This window comes from Stylophora pistillata, chromosome 12 (genome assembly GCF_964205215.1).
Source record: "Stylophora pistillata chromosome 12, jaStyPist1.2, whole genome shotgun sequence".
Classification (NCBI taxonomy): Eukaryota; Metazoa; Cnidaria; class Anthozoa; order Scleractinia; family Pocilloporidae; genus Stylophora; species Stylophora pistillata.
Window position 1 is genome coordinate 17,741,538 of NC_142530.1, and position 18,679 is coordinate 17,760,216.

At 36.5% G+C, this 18,679-nt stretch overlaps 1 protein-coding gene across 2 annotated transcripts; it reads left to right on the forward strand.

Annotated features, from left to right (window-relative positions):
* Positions 1 to 8: 8 nt before the first annotated feature.
* On the forward strand, positions 9 to 18,466 carry LOC111326205 (protein FAM117B). Of its 2 annotated transcripts, none has more exons than XM_088740970.1 (7): positions 9 to 163; positions 8,754 to 9,039; positions 9,318 to 9,460; positions 13,974 to 14,069; positions 14,378 to 14,614; positions 14,991 to 15,373; positions 16,429 to 18,466. In XM_088740970.1, the coding sequence occupies exons 2-7, from the start codon at positions 8,769 to 8,771 to the stop codon at positions 16,604 to 16,606; spliced, it is 1,308 nt and encodes a 435-aa protein (XP_088597096.1). In that variant the 5' UTR covers positions 9 to 163; positions 8,754 to 8,768; the 3' UTR covers positions 16,607 to 18,466. The 2 variants fall into 2 exon arrangements, with proteins under 2 accessions (XP_088597096.1, XP_022785882.1); XM_022930147.2 differs by lacking the exon at positions 9 to 163 and adding an exon at positions 8,575 to 8,670.
* The last annotated feature ends 213 nt before the right edge of the window (positions 18,467 to 18,679 follow it).

Genomic DNA, 18,679 nt, shown 5'->3' on the forward strand with positions numbered 1-18,679 from the left:
TTCACTTACGCTGGAGCTGCTAATACTACTACTCGAGGCTTGCTTCCTTCGGCTGTAAGTTCATCTTTGGGGACCCTGGACTAACACCCTCACGAAACACTAACACATTCCCATAAAAGCGACGAAACTCTGTTCGCTTTACGGAAAGAAATCTAACCATAAGGTAAGATTTTGTGATCCATCGTTTTTAACACGAGTGTTTGTATATCATATGATTTATTCTGAACATATCTTCTCAGCGTTCGAGCGCTTCGGAGTGAAATTATTCGGTGAATTGGTGAAATTTTCTGATTCGAGGCATTGATCGCTAAAAACATCATTTGTGTCGTTCGATCAGATGACGAGAAGGGAATTACGAGATTTTTTTTAAAAAAAAAGAAAGCTAAGTTAAATAACACTCTCTCTCTCTCTCTTGCTAAGCAATCAGTTTGCTGTGTATGCTAATTTCTTTCGTAACGTATTAACCTTTCATTTTGATATGCACGATCTTGTCTGTTCACCTCCCTCGTCGCTTAGGATTAGATTTCCATAACCCAACTAAACCTCGTATCATTTATCTGCAGAGTCACTGCGTGATCAGTCCGTGTTGAAATTTTACCGTTCGATAATTTTTTCCAGCGAAAAAATTTTGTTTCTAACTGACAAAAATTGCCGTTTCGAGCTCAGTGACGTCATGGCGTTTTTCATCTCCGCAGCTGTTCAGAAGCGAACTTGCGCAGAAAATTTTTCTAATTATTTATTGTATAAAAGGAAATCGTACTGAGGTTGGTTTTCAAATCACGTACGGAAAGAGGATGTATATTCACTCTTGCAAGCAAGCTTTATGAAAGAAAATTGGTGGTTTCAATTTTTATGTTGGTTTTATCTCCTCCGTCAAATAATAATCTTCGCGGCCAAAGAAGCTTATGGTTGAGCCGAAGAGTTTCGCTTACATTTAAGATTACTTTTTTTTTTTTCTACGACCTTTTCATCTATAGCGGCAGTTACTTTTAGTCAGGAATAATTTAAATCGGTTTTACAAGTTTGAGGAAATGTCCAAAAACACGCAACATCTGTGTTAAACCTCGAGAAAAATTTTTTTGCACCAAATAAAACGATACACTTATGTACTGCATATTCACAAAATAAAACATTATTTTAGATAATAATTATAAAATATCTCCCATTATCATTATTTGTACTTAAGCAAAGCGAAATGTCAAAATTAGAAGATTTTTCTTTCCCTAAAAAAATTAAAACACACCCAAAATTAAAAAAAATCAGAGCGAACTCCTGATTTAACAAGGTTAAAAAAATATATATTTTAATTTCCTTTCATTTTTTAACTTATTTATGGAAAACCTCTGGCAATCATTTTTATAACGTTGAAACTCAAAACAATTACAGAAAACTTTCACAACAAGAAATAATTCAGCCAATAAAGATCTTCGTAAAATTGCTGCTAAAATTGTGTTAATAATATCTTCTGTTTTTTTATGTTTCTCTTCAACTTGAACTCGGTCTTCAGTCCTCGATTATGATTGCAACCTACAAGGATGTGTTTCGAATCCAAAAAAATTAAATGAATATATGAATATATGAATAAATTGGCAAAAAATTGGAACTGGCAGTTCTTGTTTCAGCACATCAGTGAAAGAAACTTTATTTTATTTTTGGAATCGAGTCGCCCATGCAATCTTGGTTTGTTCAAAGGACTTCATCTGACTCCGTTTGGCGTCACTTCCATTACAGCTGTTATTTCAAATTCATTAATGCCGCGTGTACATATCTAAGATAGTTGCGTTTGTCAAAAGGGATTAACCAATATGTACATCAGTGTATGAAATATCATTTTTATGTTTTATTTTATTTTTGGAATCGAGTCGCTCGTGCAATCTGGGGTTATTCAAAGAATTTCATCTGACTTCTTTTGGCGTCATTCCCAATACAGCTGTTACTTTTAATGCAGCGTGTACATATCTGAAATAGCTTCATTTATCAAACGGGATTAACCAATATGTGAGGGGCGTTATTTTCGAAATTGTTTCCGGACATCTGAGGATGAAGAAACTTTTGAGATAAATTGAAATACAATTTATCCAGGAAGAGGACATTTTTATTATAATTCAAGTAATAAAATTGAAACTTTGCTCGATCGGAATTCGGAACTATATTGAGATATAAGGACCATACCACCGAAACCGCTCTTCTATTGAGTTATCATCTCAGCCAATAAGAACAGAGAATTGCGTGTCTAATCAGAATCCCAGATTAATGCACCTGCACTATCTAAAGTGCGGGAAAACGCAGATAATCAAGCAGCTCATTGCTCTTATCTTTGTGTATATGGTTTATATGGCTCTGGCAAGTGGGCAGACCGACAATATTCATTAATATTTCTTCGATGACGCTTTATACGTAAAAACAGCTACCACGACATCCATCTAAGCTTGGGGCCCTTGTGAATTTATACGCTATAAAAGGCTGTGAGACCCGGATGTTGACCTTGTTAACTATAATCAGAGCGCAACCACATTCCTATGTGCGCGGTGGGGGGAATGGGAACTGAGACCAAATGGGTGAGTCAGATCGCCGGTATCACTTTCTGTCTATGAGCAATGAATGCATCTCGTCGCAACATCAATCATATCAACGGGACGTTACCGAGCCGAAAGGTGACCTCTTGTCATACCGTTGAGGTAGATTCACCTCACTGAAAAAGCGCAAAACACCTATGATATATTTGTTACCATGTGTCACGTGGCGATACCTCTTGAATTAACACCTAAACGTTATTAGCATGAAACGCTGCCGCCTAACGGTCAGTACTCTGGACTCCAGTCGAGAGCTCTGGGTTCGAGACCTGGCTGCTCAATGGTCAAGTAAACTTCGCTGTATTTGTACGCGCTTTTAATTTCGCAATCTACTTCGACTTCTCAAAATTTTTATGATGTAAGTTTCCGACGATTTCATTAATATTGGAACCGCGAACAAAATTCAGTGCACTCTTTGATATCGCAAAAAAAGTTTATAATAAGCCCTGGGAACGAGGTTGACCAAAACAACTCACTTGTCTCTTTAAGAGGTGCCTTAAGATCATGAATGACAGTTATCCAAAGGTTATTTTAAAGTTCTAAGTGTTTGAGAATAGAAAAAATCTTAACAAAAGAACATTAAACAATGGAACAATAGAATGACAATTAACTTGAAACATGGAACGTTCTAGCGGTCAAGTCAAAGTTTCTGGAGTTTATTCAAAGGCAGTCCTTTGAATCTTGTCCACAGAAAGTTTTTACCTGGCTCCATTTACCTCTCATGTCCGTAAAAGCCCTCTTCAATCTAACTTTTTGCATGATTTTTGGATATATATTGGATTTTTTGGTGCTGAGATTGCCTAAAACTGCCCACGCCATCATTTTTTAAAAACTTTTTAAAACCCGACTCCACGACGTGGAAGAAAGCGGCACTTCCGGGGGAGTTACTTGAGTCAACTTTTTTCTGAGTATGGGCACCTGGTCTCAGAGAACCTTTACCCCATTATAGACTCATTATGGTCTATTCTATGGTTAATTATAGACCTCATCTTTCTCCTCTTATACTTGCATTTGGTAAAACGGTAAGTACTTTTTAACCGTGAATCTTCCCATTTCCAAATGCCTTCTTAACAGAATTTTCTTACTCCACAAAACCCCGAAGATGTGCGACCCCATTCTACGAAAACCCGTTATGGTCAATCTAGTCGAGAAATTGCGACTTCATCTAGGGACACATTCCCATTAGCCTGATTCCCAAGGAGAACCCCGCCCCGGAAGCATTACAGACTTAATACTAACAGACAGTCTTACACACACACAAAAAAAGAAACCCGTCAGTCTTCCCCCTTCCTGTCTCAATCTACTTCCAGGAAAACCTTGGATTGCCACGTGCAATCATGTCACGAATGGAGAATAGCTATTCTCGACAGAGCGCAGATGTTCTTATTTACTGTTCATCGAATCAGGTTCTTACAGGAGAAAATATGCTGATACATGCAAGCAATTATCATCCTTTTATTACTCTTTCTTTAGCCTTTCTCTGCATGCACTCTCTTTCCACACGTGACCACACGCGACAACCTACATATCCGTTGAAATAGAGCTCCTTATCCTTGACCATCATCTTTTACTTTAAATTTATTTCTCCTCTCCTGATGTTTTCCTTTCTTTCTTCGCTAAAATAATTTTCACTTCCTCCTCACGGCGATAGTAATTTTCTCGTTAAAAAAAAAAAAAAAAAAAAAAAAATGACCCAAACAATCGCAACGTCGTGGCCCCCGAGGAGCATGCGGGAGGGGATTTTCATTGAACACCCTAACATCAGTATGGATATTCTGGCTCCACACTGTCTTTTATACATTTCTTATTGAACTAACAAGGAAAATTTATTTGAAAATCCAAAGGTTTTGAGGTTTGCGATCATCATCCTAATCAAGTTCTCATGAGCCCCATCTTTGACTGAGTAGAGACACCTTAGTGAAAATTAGATGTCAGTACCGACAAGGAATAACTGGGTAAAGAAAAAAAAAAAAAAACCTTCATATCCGCAGTCCCAATATCTAAATATCAGTTCTACACACTGTCTGACATGCGTCTCTTATGATTCTACTTTTAGGAATTTTGGTCTTGATTCTCGTAATTTATAATTTTCTCGTGTTTCTGCTTGAAAATGTGTTGATATCGTTACCGGTAAGGAGAAAGTTCTCTTCGGCCATTCTGGGAATTGAGTGAAAGGCGTAAGACAACAACTTTGTAAACTTTGACATTGTCAACCTCATGGAATCTAGAAAAAATTATCGTATTACTAACATTTGAACGCAATTTCTGATACGCACAATACATGTTTACTGTGCAACGCTAAATAAACCTTGTTCAGGGCATTCAGTCCAGAGAGACATCTTGTGCATGGCGCTGTAAAAAGGACAGCGATTTTGTTATTGTCTCCAGGGTGTCAATCAACAATCGGGTTTCGTTTCGCATGCATGTTAGCGTGGTTTCTTTCTTTTTTTTTGTTTTGTTTTTGTTTTCGTGCTTCGAGATCATTACCGCACGAAGTCCTGGACTGACACAATGTCGCTCTACTGTTTGGTCTTCAGCGTGTCGGCATGATATAGTGATCAATGTGATACATGCATACATGCTTTTAAAATGCAAATACTTAAGCCGTATCCACTCATGCTGCGGTCCAGCTTTTCATTGTCTTAACCCACGTGGCCTAAAGTTGTTTTATTGTTATAATTTACCCTTTGGTCGATAAACGATGTCGTTGCAGCTTATTGTATATCTATTTCAGTTGAATCTTTCTCTCAAATCCCTCCCCTTGCCAAGTGTGGCTTTTACCCCTGAGAGCATTAAAAAGCTTAAAAGTACACATTTTTTTTGTAGAATTCGGAATCTTGACATTGATGTGCACAGATAAGGCGGACAGAATCGCCTTAATCCGAAATGCGGTGACAAGCTTTCAGATTTCAGTGTTAGGAGCCGCTGGGATAACGAGCTATAGCAAAGTCCTTGACATGTTGTAGAAAGGAACAATGACGATCACCTTTGTCAGGAAAAATTATCAGGTTTCTTATTAAAAACGCGAAAAGAATAGCACAAATTCATTTTGGGTAGAATTTACAATTTTACCGGATTGCTTTGGAAGGATAACGGAATCGACTTCGTTATTAGTCTTTTCTGGAAGAAAAGAAAATATACATACGCATAAAAAAAAAAAAAAAAAAAAAAAAAAAACTTTCACAGCTTGTTTTTTTTCATTCCGTTCGCCTGTCAACGTTCAATATCACTTTAATCAATAGCATTAGTTTTTCTGGCCCAGCCCCAATTCAGCCGAGATAGTCAAACCCCTCGTTTTCAATCCTTTCTATTTGTAGTAAACTTGCATTTCCCGTAAGTAATCTCTTTGTGAGAGGACGAAGCTTTCTTGTTACAAAATTAGTAACCTTTTAACATCTAAAAGCGGGTGTCAGATACCATGGATTACTTCCCTCGAAAGATGCAAATATTCAATCTTAAAACATGTATTAGTTCAATTTTGCTTTCACTTGTCATAATAAATTTTAAATGTAAATTTTGGGGTTTTTACTCGCCTTTATCTGACACGCTCACTGGATGAATCTTACCACATCACGTACTTACTTTACGTGATAAACAAACCAAAGTGATTATAAAATTCGGTTTGTTCTGTACCGAGTATTAAAAACGTGGAAAAAAGGCCAATCTAAGCCACTAAGCCGTAAGCAATCATTTTTAACTTTATACGCAGTTATCAACATTATAAATTGATCTATATTTTAACATTTGTACTCCTTTATATCATTATTCGAGAATTTGCTGCACTCAGATATTTACCATTCAGGAACAAACAAGAAGAACAGCTAACTTAGTTTCTCTTTAATTAATACGGTAGCAAATCCTTTAAAAAGCGTGCACCACGTTGCGAAAGTGGAAAGTGTAACAATATAAATATTCTGTTAGAAGCCATTGTGAAGCCAGCTGTACACAAACTGGTTCTTCAAAGTTGCGTGGCAAGCACTTTGCTCTTGAAGTTGCGTAAAATTCAAGCTGGGGTGGTTTCGTCTCAAGTTTCACGATAAGAAGCGAGAAAATGGTTTTGGTTCTATTTACCTTTCACTGTCGATTGGAGAACGAAGTTGGAATAATTCATGAGAAAAATATAATTTGTCTCCGGCGGAGGAAACTGAATATCCTCTTGCGAAGTAAATTAGCGAAGCAAGCGTTAAAAACCTTGAAATAAGCCTAGAAACACACGGAAGGACCCACGAAAGGGTTTTGAAAAATGTTCTGTTTTCGCGCAAGCCATCTACAAATTAAACAGTTTTCTATTACACGTTTCTAAACAATACAAAACACCTGAAAGAGAGGAAAGCTTTTAAAGGCTAGACTGTCTGTTTGTGTAAATCAATTTATGATCACGAAATACACACAGAAGATATCCTTCAACTCAGGCGACGTCCAGGACTACATCGAGTGACGCTTTTTCCACTTTGACTGAAACAGTAGTTATGAATGGTCGAGTGACATTGTTGTCATTAAGGAAACTACTATAGACCGCAAATGAACTGGGAGAAATTCCAGTTTCATCAATAAAGTACAATAAATGAGAAAATGTGTTTTTTATGCGCGTCATGTTACGAAATAGTCAAGGAACGGCAACAAGCATGACATATTGCGGTCGAATAACAGGGAAGGAACTGTCTTTCATTATGAAATTTTTTCCCAGAAATTTTACACTAAAGAAAAGTCAGTTCCGAACCACGGCGCTAATTTTGGGTTGTATTTCTCATCAAGAGCATCAATTATAAATGACATAAACTCCGCGGGATAGGCAAACAACATGATTCGTATTTTACCACGAACATAAAACTGTTTTATTGACCGGTTCTGGGGGTAATTTTAGAACGATTTGAAAGAATGGAGATCGAGAGAGGTCTTAACGCGCGATTTATAGGCAGATACCGCTCAAAATAGAGTATCACTGAATGAGCTCAATAATGAGAAATAAATTAAACGATCGTATCTCCGAAGCGAATTTTTTAATAGTTTCTAGAAGCCAGAGGCAATTTGCCACCAACTGTGCTATGGAAAAAGGATTTGCTGCATACAAATAATTCTGAAACTTGAGAAAGCAGTTTTCACTTTTCCCAAACGAAGGCGCAATGAAAAACAACGTATACTCGCACAATTACCTCGTGCTAAATCAAGCCAATCAGAATCAAGGAAACTAATAGACAGCTGGTGTTGACGTTTTCCGCGGGAAAATCAGCCTAGCGTAAGATTTAGCGTGACAGACTATAGATTGTAAATTTCACTTTTCCTTCGCTTTAAGCAAACAGAAAACAAATTTTTTTTTGAAAAACAAGCAAATTTTATTCATATCACGAACGAACCGAATTAACACGGTTAAGGGTGCTTAAGTGGAGTCTGTTTTAAAGAAATCATATAAACTTAATGAGCTTTTGCATATTTTAATAGTCATAAATTTTCTTTTAAACTTGTCTGTCAATTTGCCACGAATAAAAACGATATCTGACAAGAATTGAGCGCCTGCTTTTTGAAGAAAAATGTTGGCGAGAGGGTTAGTAAGTTTGTTTAGAGAGTGGCATTTGTGGCTAGAGTCAGTTTAGGTTTATCATTAAACAGGTCGCTTGTTGATGTTTAGGGGGCATTTCATTGATGAATAGAAAATATATGGGCTTACGGCGCTTCAAAACCGCAATATTTAAACGAACACGTGTTTTTCGCACACATTTTGTTCTTAACTAGTTCTTCATCCCAACAGGCTGAATCTATTTATTTATTTTTAATTAGAGGGTGTCCTTATCGGAGCAACCTGAATACTTAGGCTAAACCGTTTTGGAAAATCTTATTTCTAATTCGAGGACAAACCTAAATTTTATTTTGTTTTCGATTAACTGGAAACAAGCTTAGCGTGGCTCGGCCATTGTGTTGCTTAAAAAAATGCATCATTGGTCGCAAGCGAAATTCTCCCAACGGGCGTCTTGTCAAATAATGCCTATCAGCCAATGAACGCGCAGCTAATTTGCATCGATGTAATTAGAATGCTTACTCCACCACAACTGGTGTTATTGGTGGGTACTGTGGGAGCAGAAAGTTGGACAAGACTTTTTCGGTAATTTTTCGCCGTTTTAACCCTAGTGGAGAAGCTGAAGCGAAAAAATTGAAATAAATACTATTTTTACTTCCTTTCTCTAGGTTTTTCGGGACGAAATGGCTTCACAGCCGTCCCAGAGACCTCGTCGAAATGCTTCGCCTGCATCGAGCTCCAAACTACAACCTATGCGGGCTACTTTACCATTTTCGCTGATATCTCCCACCAATCCGAGTACTACTCGCGGAAATGGACTACGAAGACCAAGTCCATCTTCTTCGCCAGTTCATGGGAATGAAAATGGCCTTAAACACCGAAGAAGTTCTCCTGAAACACGTGGGTCTCCTGAGCATCGTCGTAGTCCTTCTTCTCCATCTTCGAGCTCGAAAGGTTAGCTGACGTGCTCTTTTAAGTAACTTTAAAATGGGTTCTGAAACTTAGGATATCGACTTGTTATGACTGAAAAAGTTTTACTGTGCCAGCTGTGATATATCTTTTCATTCTTCTCGTTTAACATCGATGTGATAAGCCGGTGAATTTCGCTTTTCTTCTAGATCTATCGGTCATCCTCTCTCCGTTCAGTGTATTGACTTTGACTGAAAGCCATTTCCGTTGCTTCAAAACAGTGTGGGCTAAGCTTACTGACACTGAATTTAATTTCTGTGCAGGTGAGAGAAGTAAACTGTCAAAAACTAGTTCGAGCTCCATAAGAAGAACGTCCTCTTTAGACGCCATTTCACCTTACATGAGTGGACAGTGGCCGAAAGACGTTGGAAATTACGGTCCGAGTGTATGCCACAAATCAACTCAGGTAAGTTAGGTACCGCTCACTTAATAATACATTTCTTAAAAATTTGCCAAGTTGCAGGCTTATTACGCGAATTTAGAACTGGAAAGGTCGTTATATGTTCGCTCGAAAAGGGGTAAGCTGAGCAAATTTACTTTGCCGATACACTTACTAAACCACAGCCATGACAACGACATTGATTCCCAAGCAACTTTGAAATTTGATGATCTTAGCTGTGAGTTAAGTTTGCCTTAACCCGTGTGATAGAGTCTACTTCACAAAAGATATTGCAGAAATGTTGCAAATAAAACCTTGAGATAGCAAAGGAACAAAAATATTGTGGTAGAATATTTTTGCATGGAGGAAAGGACTTTGAGTTTGATTAGGGGTCAAAGAATCACTTCTTAAAAAGTTATTTTGATCCTGTTGATTAGAGCCAGAGTGTTTGATTCCGTTTTCATTATTTTGAAATTACAAAGTGAATTTATTTAAACGAGGAAAAGCTCTTTGCTGCAAGAGATGGAGTGTATATTTAACCACTTGGAATAGTTTTTGGTAACTGGCTCCAAATAAGGAAAACGCCTTTTTTAAGTGCCAGTAGAGACCCTGTTTACAACTTTTATGCAGCTTTCTCCCTTGGCTTGCAATGAATTTTACCCATGCTGTATTAGATATCTCTATCTGTGCTGAGTGAGGTAGTTGCGCTAGAAACATTGTTGGTATAAGGAAATGGTCTCTCGTTCAACTGTATTTACTTAAGTTTTTAAGTAAAATTGACAGTTACAGACATGATGCCATAAGACTTGGAAAGCATTATTTGTAGTCTTTGAGGTAAGCTTTCTAAATTTTGGAAAGCTTGAATCTGTGGTTCCAATGACTTTGTGAGTAACAGAAAATATTTTCAGCAACAATAGTTTAAGTAGCCCTTCCAAGTCTGAACCTACGGCTAAAGGGGTTGACATCGCTGCGAGGACTTGGAAGGAAGAAACTAGAGAAGGTCCATGGTTAGGCTTGGCTTAATCTATTCCTCAGAGATGGTCACCTTTACATAACAACTATGCAAGAGTCCAAGTCAACTTTTGAAGTTTAAACCTGGAGGCAATTTTCCGATTATTTTATTTTATTTTATTTGGTACTATTTTTTCAAGGTTAAGGACACCCTATACACAATGGAGTTTTAGTATACTCATTTCCAGTAATAAATCTCGGAGAAGAAGGGTTGAATTATTGTGCTGAAAAGCACATTGATGAAAAAGTCCTTCTTAATGATGTATGACTCCTGAAAGGATCATGTGAGCTTAAATAAAACTAATTCTGGCCCTGGCAGGGGGTTCATTTCATTGAGATTCATCTACTTTCTTTCAGTGGAAAAGATTGTTTTCTTTTCCCATCGCATAAGATCAGGGTAAAACAAAGCATAATTTTCACCTTTGCATTTTCTTAGCGCCAATTTCTTATCAAATTGAATACTTTGGCAGTAATCCTGTCTGATACTGTACAGTACTGACAAGTTAAACAAGGCTTTACAGATACTTGAGCTTTAAATCCCATGTTACTTGGGAAATAAACAACAAGATCATTTCTGAAGCAAAGTTTTCTGTGCCTCTTATTGAACCCTCGACTGTCTCAGTTTGAAGGTACAATATGTACGCAGATGTAACCTTTACTTTTCAGCTGTTTATTGTAAGTGTCACATTTTGGAGGAAGATTAAGATTTCTTTAAACAATTTCTGGTATCCCTAAAACCATCATTACTCCATCAATATTTTCCCCTTTTAATGTGAAACTCATTCTTAAATTGTCACTAAGATGCAAAAATCACTATTTTACAAACTTTACTCCTGAATGTACACCAAAACCTAGATTTTAAGTTTTTTTTGTTTCAAGTTGCCTAATGTGCTTTGTAAATAGTCTGCAACAAACCATTTTTGTGACAAAGTTCTTTATTTTCTTCTTTCTTGTTAGACATTTTAAGTGCACGTAAGTTGTTGATATGAAAGAAAAGAATTAAGTTGTAGGTCTAAAAGCACAGATGGTACTGTTTCAAGATAAACTAGGCACAGAGTTTGTTATTAGTTAAGGGCACATGCACTTAAACACTGCTGAAAATGGTACTTAGGTTGAAATTTTGCTGGAATCAGACAACATTCCTAAGAGCATGTGTATTGAATTCCATTTTCTATTTGAGACCATGTATATATTGATCTATTGGAGTTGTATTGTGGTTATGCTGTTGTTACTTTTAGATAATTGTAAAGGATTGTTTGTTTATTTATGAAGTATGGCAAATTTCAACAACTCATTTGTAAGGCAGACTTGTATCAAGGCTGAATCCAAAGTTGGTGTGTTGGATAATCAACAACATGGGAAGATGGTTGGGGTACTCTTTTATCTGTGTTCTCTCTCCTGTTGGGATTATGAATTTGTATTCATCAGGAGAGCAAAGCACAACGTTAAAAATATGCACAAACAAACTTGCATACTGTTTAAAAAAGGGAAGAAAATGTAAGTTAAGAATGTAAGTTGGTAATAGAAAGACTGTCTTGGTGTACTGGATTAGCCTAACCAACTGTCTGCAACAGTACGTGATATATTTAGGCTTTCTTTGTGTGAACTTTGACAATGAAATCAACTCTTAGTCACTTATTTTAAGAACTTGTCAGGGTGTTCATAAAATTGTTTGATTATACTTGGCCTTTTGGAAGAGTGAAAAAGTTAAAGTTGGTAATTGCTGAAGTCTTATAATTTAACTGTTTTAGACAACCTGTCACTTTTGTTCCTTTTCAATATGAAAAATATTAAAGTTCCAATGTAAGATTCACTTTGGTCAAGTTATACCATTTAGTTTTATCTTTTGTTTGGCTAGGCTTCTGTTGTTCTTTCCCCTGTCATTGCTCAAAATTCTGTTTTTATTAATCCAGCAGAGAAAAAGTGACTTCTGAATTTTTCAGGGTGATTGAAACTGTCTAAAAAAAAAAACTATGAAAGCATACACATTTTTCTAGTCCCAATGTAGAAAAGCTAAAGCAGAGTTTATTATTCCATCTAAATATTACTAGCAAAGAGGAATAATTATAGTGAGAGGTTCATTCACAGACTTGCATGTAAAAGGGGCTGGTGCCGTTCTAAGTAGGAATTTTTTAGCAGTTTTTTTAGTGTACAGCAGGTGGAGAATTAACCCAGAAATATGGAAAAGTTGTAATATGTCACTTGATAACAGCAGTGTTTAAAATGGCTGTCTTGCAAAGTTGTCTCATTTTCATGAGTAATCAACAGATACATTTGATGCCCATTGAATTAAATTTTTACAAGAAGCTCATGCATAAACTACAAAAGAGTTTTTTTGTTTTGGTTTTTTTTTTTTTACTCCTTTGGAGGTAGGAAGAGTTGCTTTTTAGATCAGATAATGTTTGGAGAGTCGAAGACCAATATTATATTCAGCAAGTATAGACTGTTAACTTCTTTTGCATTTAACTGTGAATGCTTGTGAGAAAAACTTGTTTTGAAGTGATAATTGCTTTGACATAATTTTATTCGCCGGCTGATAAGAAACCTCAAAGTGCACCTAAACCCCCAATTTTTCTTTTTTTGCTTAATAAAATAAGCATATTTTTTGGAGTATTTCTGTGCAAAATTTTTTTTATTTGCTCAAATCTTCAATTTTTTGTACCCAGTCAAAATATGGAAAATCGGCCACCATCTTGCCCCACGACCAAGTTTAAAGAGGAGTGGCTCTAGCTAGTACTGTGACGTCAAATCGAGGACACGAAAGTCTGCATTTCACACATTTTCACTTGTTTGGGAAGGTTGTTGTCAATATTGTCTGAAAATATACCGACTAAGTGTGTTGTAGAAGGATGTAGCAATGTGCAAAATTTGCAAGAGGGTATCGCGCCTCATACATTCCTCATACAACACACCTAGTCGGCATACTTCAGACAATATCGACGACAACCTTCCCAAACAAGTGAAAATGTGGGAAATGCAGACTTTCGTGTTCTCGATTTGACGTCACATTACCTGCTAGAACCATTCCTCTTTAACTCGGTCGTGGGGCAAGATGGCGGCCGATTTTCAGTATTTTGACTGGGCACAGAAAAATAAAGATTTAAGCAAATTAAAAAAATTTTACACAGAAATACTCCAAAAAAATAAGATTATTTCGTTAAGTAAAAAAAAATTTTTGGGTTGAGGTGCACTTTAATAAAGGGGTGTGTTGTTATGGAAGGAACAAAAATCTGTTGAGAGATGTGTAGAACCCTTTGTTTCATTCATTCTGAGGTATATGAAGAAAAATATTGCAGAATTGAATGGTTCAAGTTGTTTGGTGATGTGATAACGTGTTGATTTAAGCAGCAGTATACATCCTGGTGATTTCTAATATGACTGTCTTAAAGAACATTCTCAATAAGAAATGATTAATTTTAGTATTGTTTATCTGCTTCTAAAGAGAGAAATAGATTCTCATTGTGGCATTACTAGAATGAAGCTGCTGTACTGCTTAAATAACAATGTATTTGTTTTTTTTATTTTATAGACACCAGTTTGGGAGGAGGGGGATAGTGAGGATAATTTAGGAACAAGAAACAAGAGATCAAATTCCCTGGGAAGTGGAGACCAGAAGATTAAAGAGGTAATCTCTCCAAACTTTATGGCAACCTGCCTGTGCTTGCTGGCCTTCCACTCCCCTATTCCCCACTCTCCATTCTACACACCCCTCCTGGAATTCTAGAACTCTACTCAGAGGCTGGGGAGCAACAGTTTGTGTTCAGATAAGAGGGGAATGTGTTCCAATACCTCCCATAGGTCTTCCTTTCTTCCTGTAACTCTTTGATAAAAAAAAAAAAAAAACTCTGGCTCTGTTAGATAATTACAATTGATGAAAGCCACGTTTGCAAGGTTAAGGTTTGCTTGACATGTCTTTTTATCAATATTGTATAGAAATTGAAACAACATCTCCAGCGTACAAAGCAAGGCAGTAAATCAAGCCATACATATGGCCGCCAGTCTCCACTTCATGGTGATCATACAGCAATTCCAGCAAGCCGGCTGCCTCAGTCAATTCCTATTTCAATCCCTTTGGGTCCAAGACCATCAGAAGGACCTCAGAAAAGAAGCTTGGAGGGCCTAAACTCTGAAATTCAGAAAATTGTGTTGAAAGATGCTCCAATAGAAAGGGTATGTTTACTAAGTGTTTGTGCAACATATGTTAAGTTTAATCTGGCTTGTATTTTACCATTGCCTCTGGTCTGTTTTCCTTAAAAAGTAAGAGGTTAAATTTCATGGAAATAATAAACTTTGAAATTGATGTCCATCCAGGGGAGTGAACCACAAAATTACAAATTTGTTCAGCTTTGTTTGCCTTTCCATTTCTATAGAATCTGTTTTGGTTGATCATTATAATGATTTTGCTTACAGAAAGTTGAGGTCTTGAAGTAAATGCATTAATTTGTTACTTTGAGGAGCTGTATTGCTACCATGTGTCAATAGCTTCTGTAGTTGAGTTGAAAATTGTTATTGGGTATTTGTTGAAATGGGCATTTTTTTCCATCAGACAACAGAACATGTTCCCGATGGACGAAAAGCCCCTGTATTTGAGGTGCTGTCTGGGGCTTCTTTTCGAACAGTAGACAATCAGACTCAGACCCCCTTTAGTAATCAAGAGGGGCACGATAGCAGTGGCAGTGGTAACAGCAGTAGCAGAAGCCATTCTGCTTCCCCAACCTACCCCATTATGGCAGGGGCAACTGATTCAAGGCCCTCATCAAGATGTTCCTCAGGAGGTGCTGCTGATGCTGAAGAAAATGTTTCTCCTGAGCTGCCCACAGGGGGTCCTAAATATGCCTCCTCACCAAAGCCTAATAATTCTTACCTGTTTGCAAGGGAGCCTCCTGATGGAGCAGAGAAAGTCCCATTGCATGTTGAAGACACCGACAAGTAGGTGACCCTTTTATGAAAAGGAGATTAAGAAAGAGGCAACATGTTTTCATAGTGTTTAAGTGCTCAAGCCAACCAATCAGCATGTTACTGTATATTACTTGTTAGTTAAAAGAAAATTATGTGTTTGCTAAACTCAACATGGTTTTGATGAAATCAAACTTAACTATCCCTCAGAAGTAGCACGGGTCTAGGAAGCAGAAATTTTTAAGAAAAAGTTCATCATCTGATTGAACAGTGTTCAATTGAGTGTAGAAAGTAATTGGTGATTGCTATGGTTTTGCTTTATTTTATCATCTGATTGGTCCAGAAAATTCACTCCACGTTCACAACCAATCAGATTCAAAACTAAAACCAATCATGACCTGTTCTCGTGCATTTTCCCACGCTTCATGCAGTTTACGTAGAAGAAGTGACCTTTTTCAACGTGTCGCTGAACACAAAAATTTGGCAATTGGCAAGCATTTCCATGAAGCGCATGGTAGGAGGGATCGTTTGCATGATAGTCATTTTAAGATTCTCAGAAAGTGTCCAAGCAAATTTGATTGTTTAGTGTTTGAAATGCTTTATTAAGAAATTCAAACCTAATCTGAACGTGCAAACGGACTCCATATGTGCTAAACTTTTTGTTTAACCCGCAAATTATTTTCTCTTATTGTTCATTTTTAGTATTTATAGAACTTATTTTTATATATTCTTGACTTGATAATGACGTTATGTTAACATCGAAACGTCGTCGATTTTAGCTTTCTATAGCTTTTTATCGTTTTTAAATTTTACAGAGTTATCAAGCAACGTTTTGTCGCAAGTTTTTATTGTCAAATTTCATGCAGTTTACTTGTTTTTATCTCAAGTTTTCATCAATTCGGCATGGTATTTTTGTGGCTACAATCGGCTGTTGTTATTGCTTTTGGTTTTGCAGCCCTTAACTGAAGAGTGTTCTAGAAGACATGAACGGAAGCTAGGCTTAACAGAAAGAAGCTTGTTCAATTTGAAACTTACTCATAAAAATATCCCAACAAGCTTTGAAACAACAACATTTTCTTTTCTTTTAGGAGTGCATCACCCCAGATTTATGGCCCAGATAAGTCAAAGGTGAAAGTTCTAACCATCTCAAAAGGATCAGCATTTACTGCCTTTTCTTTACCTACCCTACCCTCCCTTCCCAAGATGGCTGTCACCTCTCCAGTATCTGGAAACCAACAGCTGCCACAAGTGGAGGCCTCACAGTGATAAGAACTGCAAGGGACTTGAGCAAGCAACAAACTGTTCAGCCATTAAACTTGACTAATCTAAAAAAAAAAAAAAAAAAAGAAAGAAATATTAACTAAAATCACTAATTTATTGCCTTATAAGCGTTAAAAATGACTACAGGGTTCTTCTAAGGTTTCTACTCTGACTCCTGTGCATAAACATATTTAATTATTAACATATTTGCTTGAATTGTTCTGACGTACCTGTTTTACAAAAAGTTGATATTTTGAGCAACTTGTTTGGTTTGAGGAAGCAGGTGGGGGTGGGTGTTTTGTGTTTCAATAGAGAAGAACTTGTGGAAAAATTTTGCTTGGATGTGTTTATTTTATTTTATTTTTTTTTATTTTTCTCCACTGTATGACAATGGCTTGTCTACATGGCTGGCGTTTCTTTTCCAGAGATCAGTGTGTGTTCTCAGTTGTGTTGTATGGTAGTGAAGTCTGTAAGGTCCAGTTTATCGAGGCATCTGATGCTAAAGATCTTTAAACATTATTTTGTCTCAATTGAACCCTCTACCTCACTCAGTCTTGATTTTGATTCTTTGCAATGTCTTTCACACATTTCTTATAAATTGTAATCTGAGAGTTTGGTTTTAGGTATACAATCTCCTATTTTATTTTTTTCTTACTTTTCATCACCTGCCTGCTTGCAAATGTAGATACAGTGTAAGAAGGTATTTTATTTTAGTTATTCTTGGGAGTGAAAGGATAAAGGGATGGTTTGATATTTTTGTTAGTTCAAATGTTTTGGACCAGTCCTGACAAAAGTATGAAAAATATTGGTCAATATTTAGGAGAGAAGGGTATTCTTGTGATGCAGCATTTGACTTGGTGTTGAGACAAAAATGTAAATGATGGCTCTGGTTTGATTTTCTAAGCTTGAATATTTTTAAGATTCCTCTTTAAAGTGTATTTCTAACTTGTTGCCATTGTTTACACAAGAGGTTTTTTCCATATACTTGTTTTGCATGTTAAAGTTCTCTAGTTTCTCTTTTTTTTTTAACAAGTCCGATGTAGTGCTGGTATTTTGAAGCTTTCTTAATCAAATTTTATATGTATAAAAAAAAAAAGGAGCAATCACCCTTGCCACAGTATTGTTAAGAGGTGTTTGAGCGTGTGAAGATTGTATATTATGGTTTTCAGTTATCATGTTGAAAAAGTGTATTATATTGATAGATTTAATATTAAGTGTAACTTAATGAAGACAAACCTTTCAGTGATAACGCATTGAACAGTTCAGGAGTTTTATATAAAAAGAAACCTATACAGCATTCATTGACTTAATTCTTAATGTATACTACAGTTCCTGATGTAAATATTTTATGGATTGAAATAACTATATGATACTTGTATATTTTTACACTTAAAAAGAATCAAATCTGTTGTAGATTTACTGGACAGTGAAGGCTGCTCCAGAGTTTGTGTACTGAGACCTGTTTTGTGCCTCTACTAACTGATCTACAGGCTAGGTCAGTGTTACCAGTAACCAAAGGACATAATCTGCCTTTGAATAACATGGAACAAGAACTAAAATTTTCTGTCAGGGAACATTCTCATATTTATTTTGTGGAATTGTCAGTTTCTGTCGAGAGATGTGTTGAGGTTGGTTTCCTTGGACTTTTTTAAACTAGCCCCAAGTTTTGGGTGTGATTTCAACATCTCTAAAAAAAAGTGATAATTATAGTGAACATTATATAATTATCAATGTCTTCATATATCTTAGATGCTCTCTATATTTTAGGAGAGTACAGTTACTTGGACATACATTTTGCCAAACACGTGTAACTTATTGTATTCCTACTACCACATACTCAGTACTATTAAAAATTTTAACAGAAAAGTCTGAGCATTGTTTTATACTTCTAGTCTCAAGTTTCTTAATTCTCATCCCTATGGTCAAGAATTATATTGCCAAGTTGAAATGAAATGAAATGTCCCATTAATCTTCCTGTTGGCAATGCCTGTTTTTCTGGACAAATCTACAGATCAGATCAGATCAGATCAATATCTTATTTGGTGGTACTACAGCATCAAAAATCTGAAATGTTGTGTC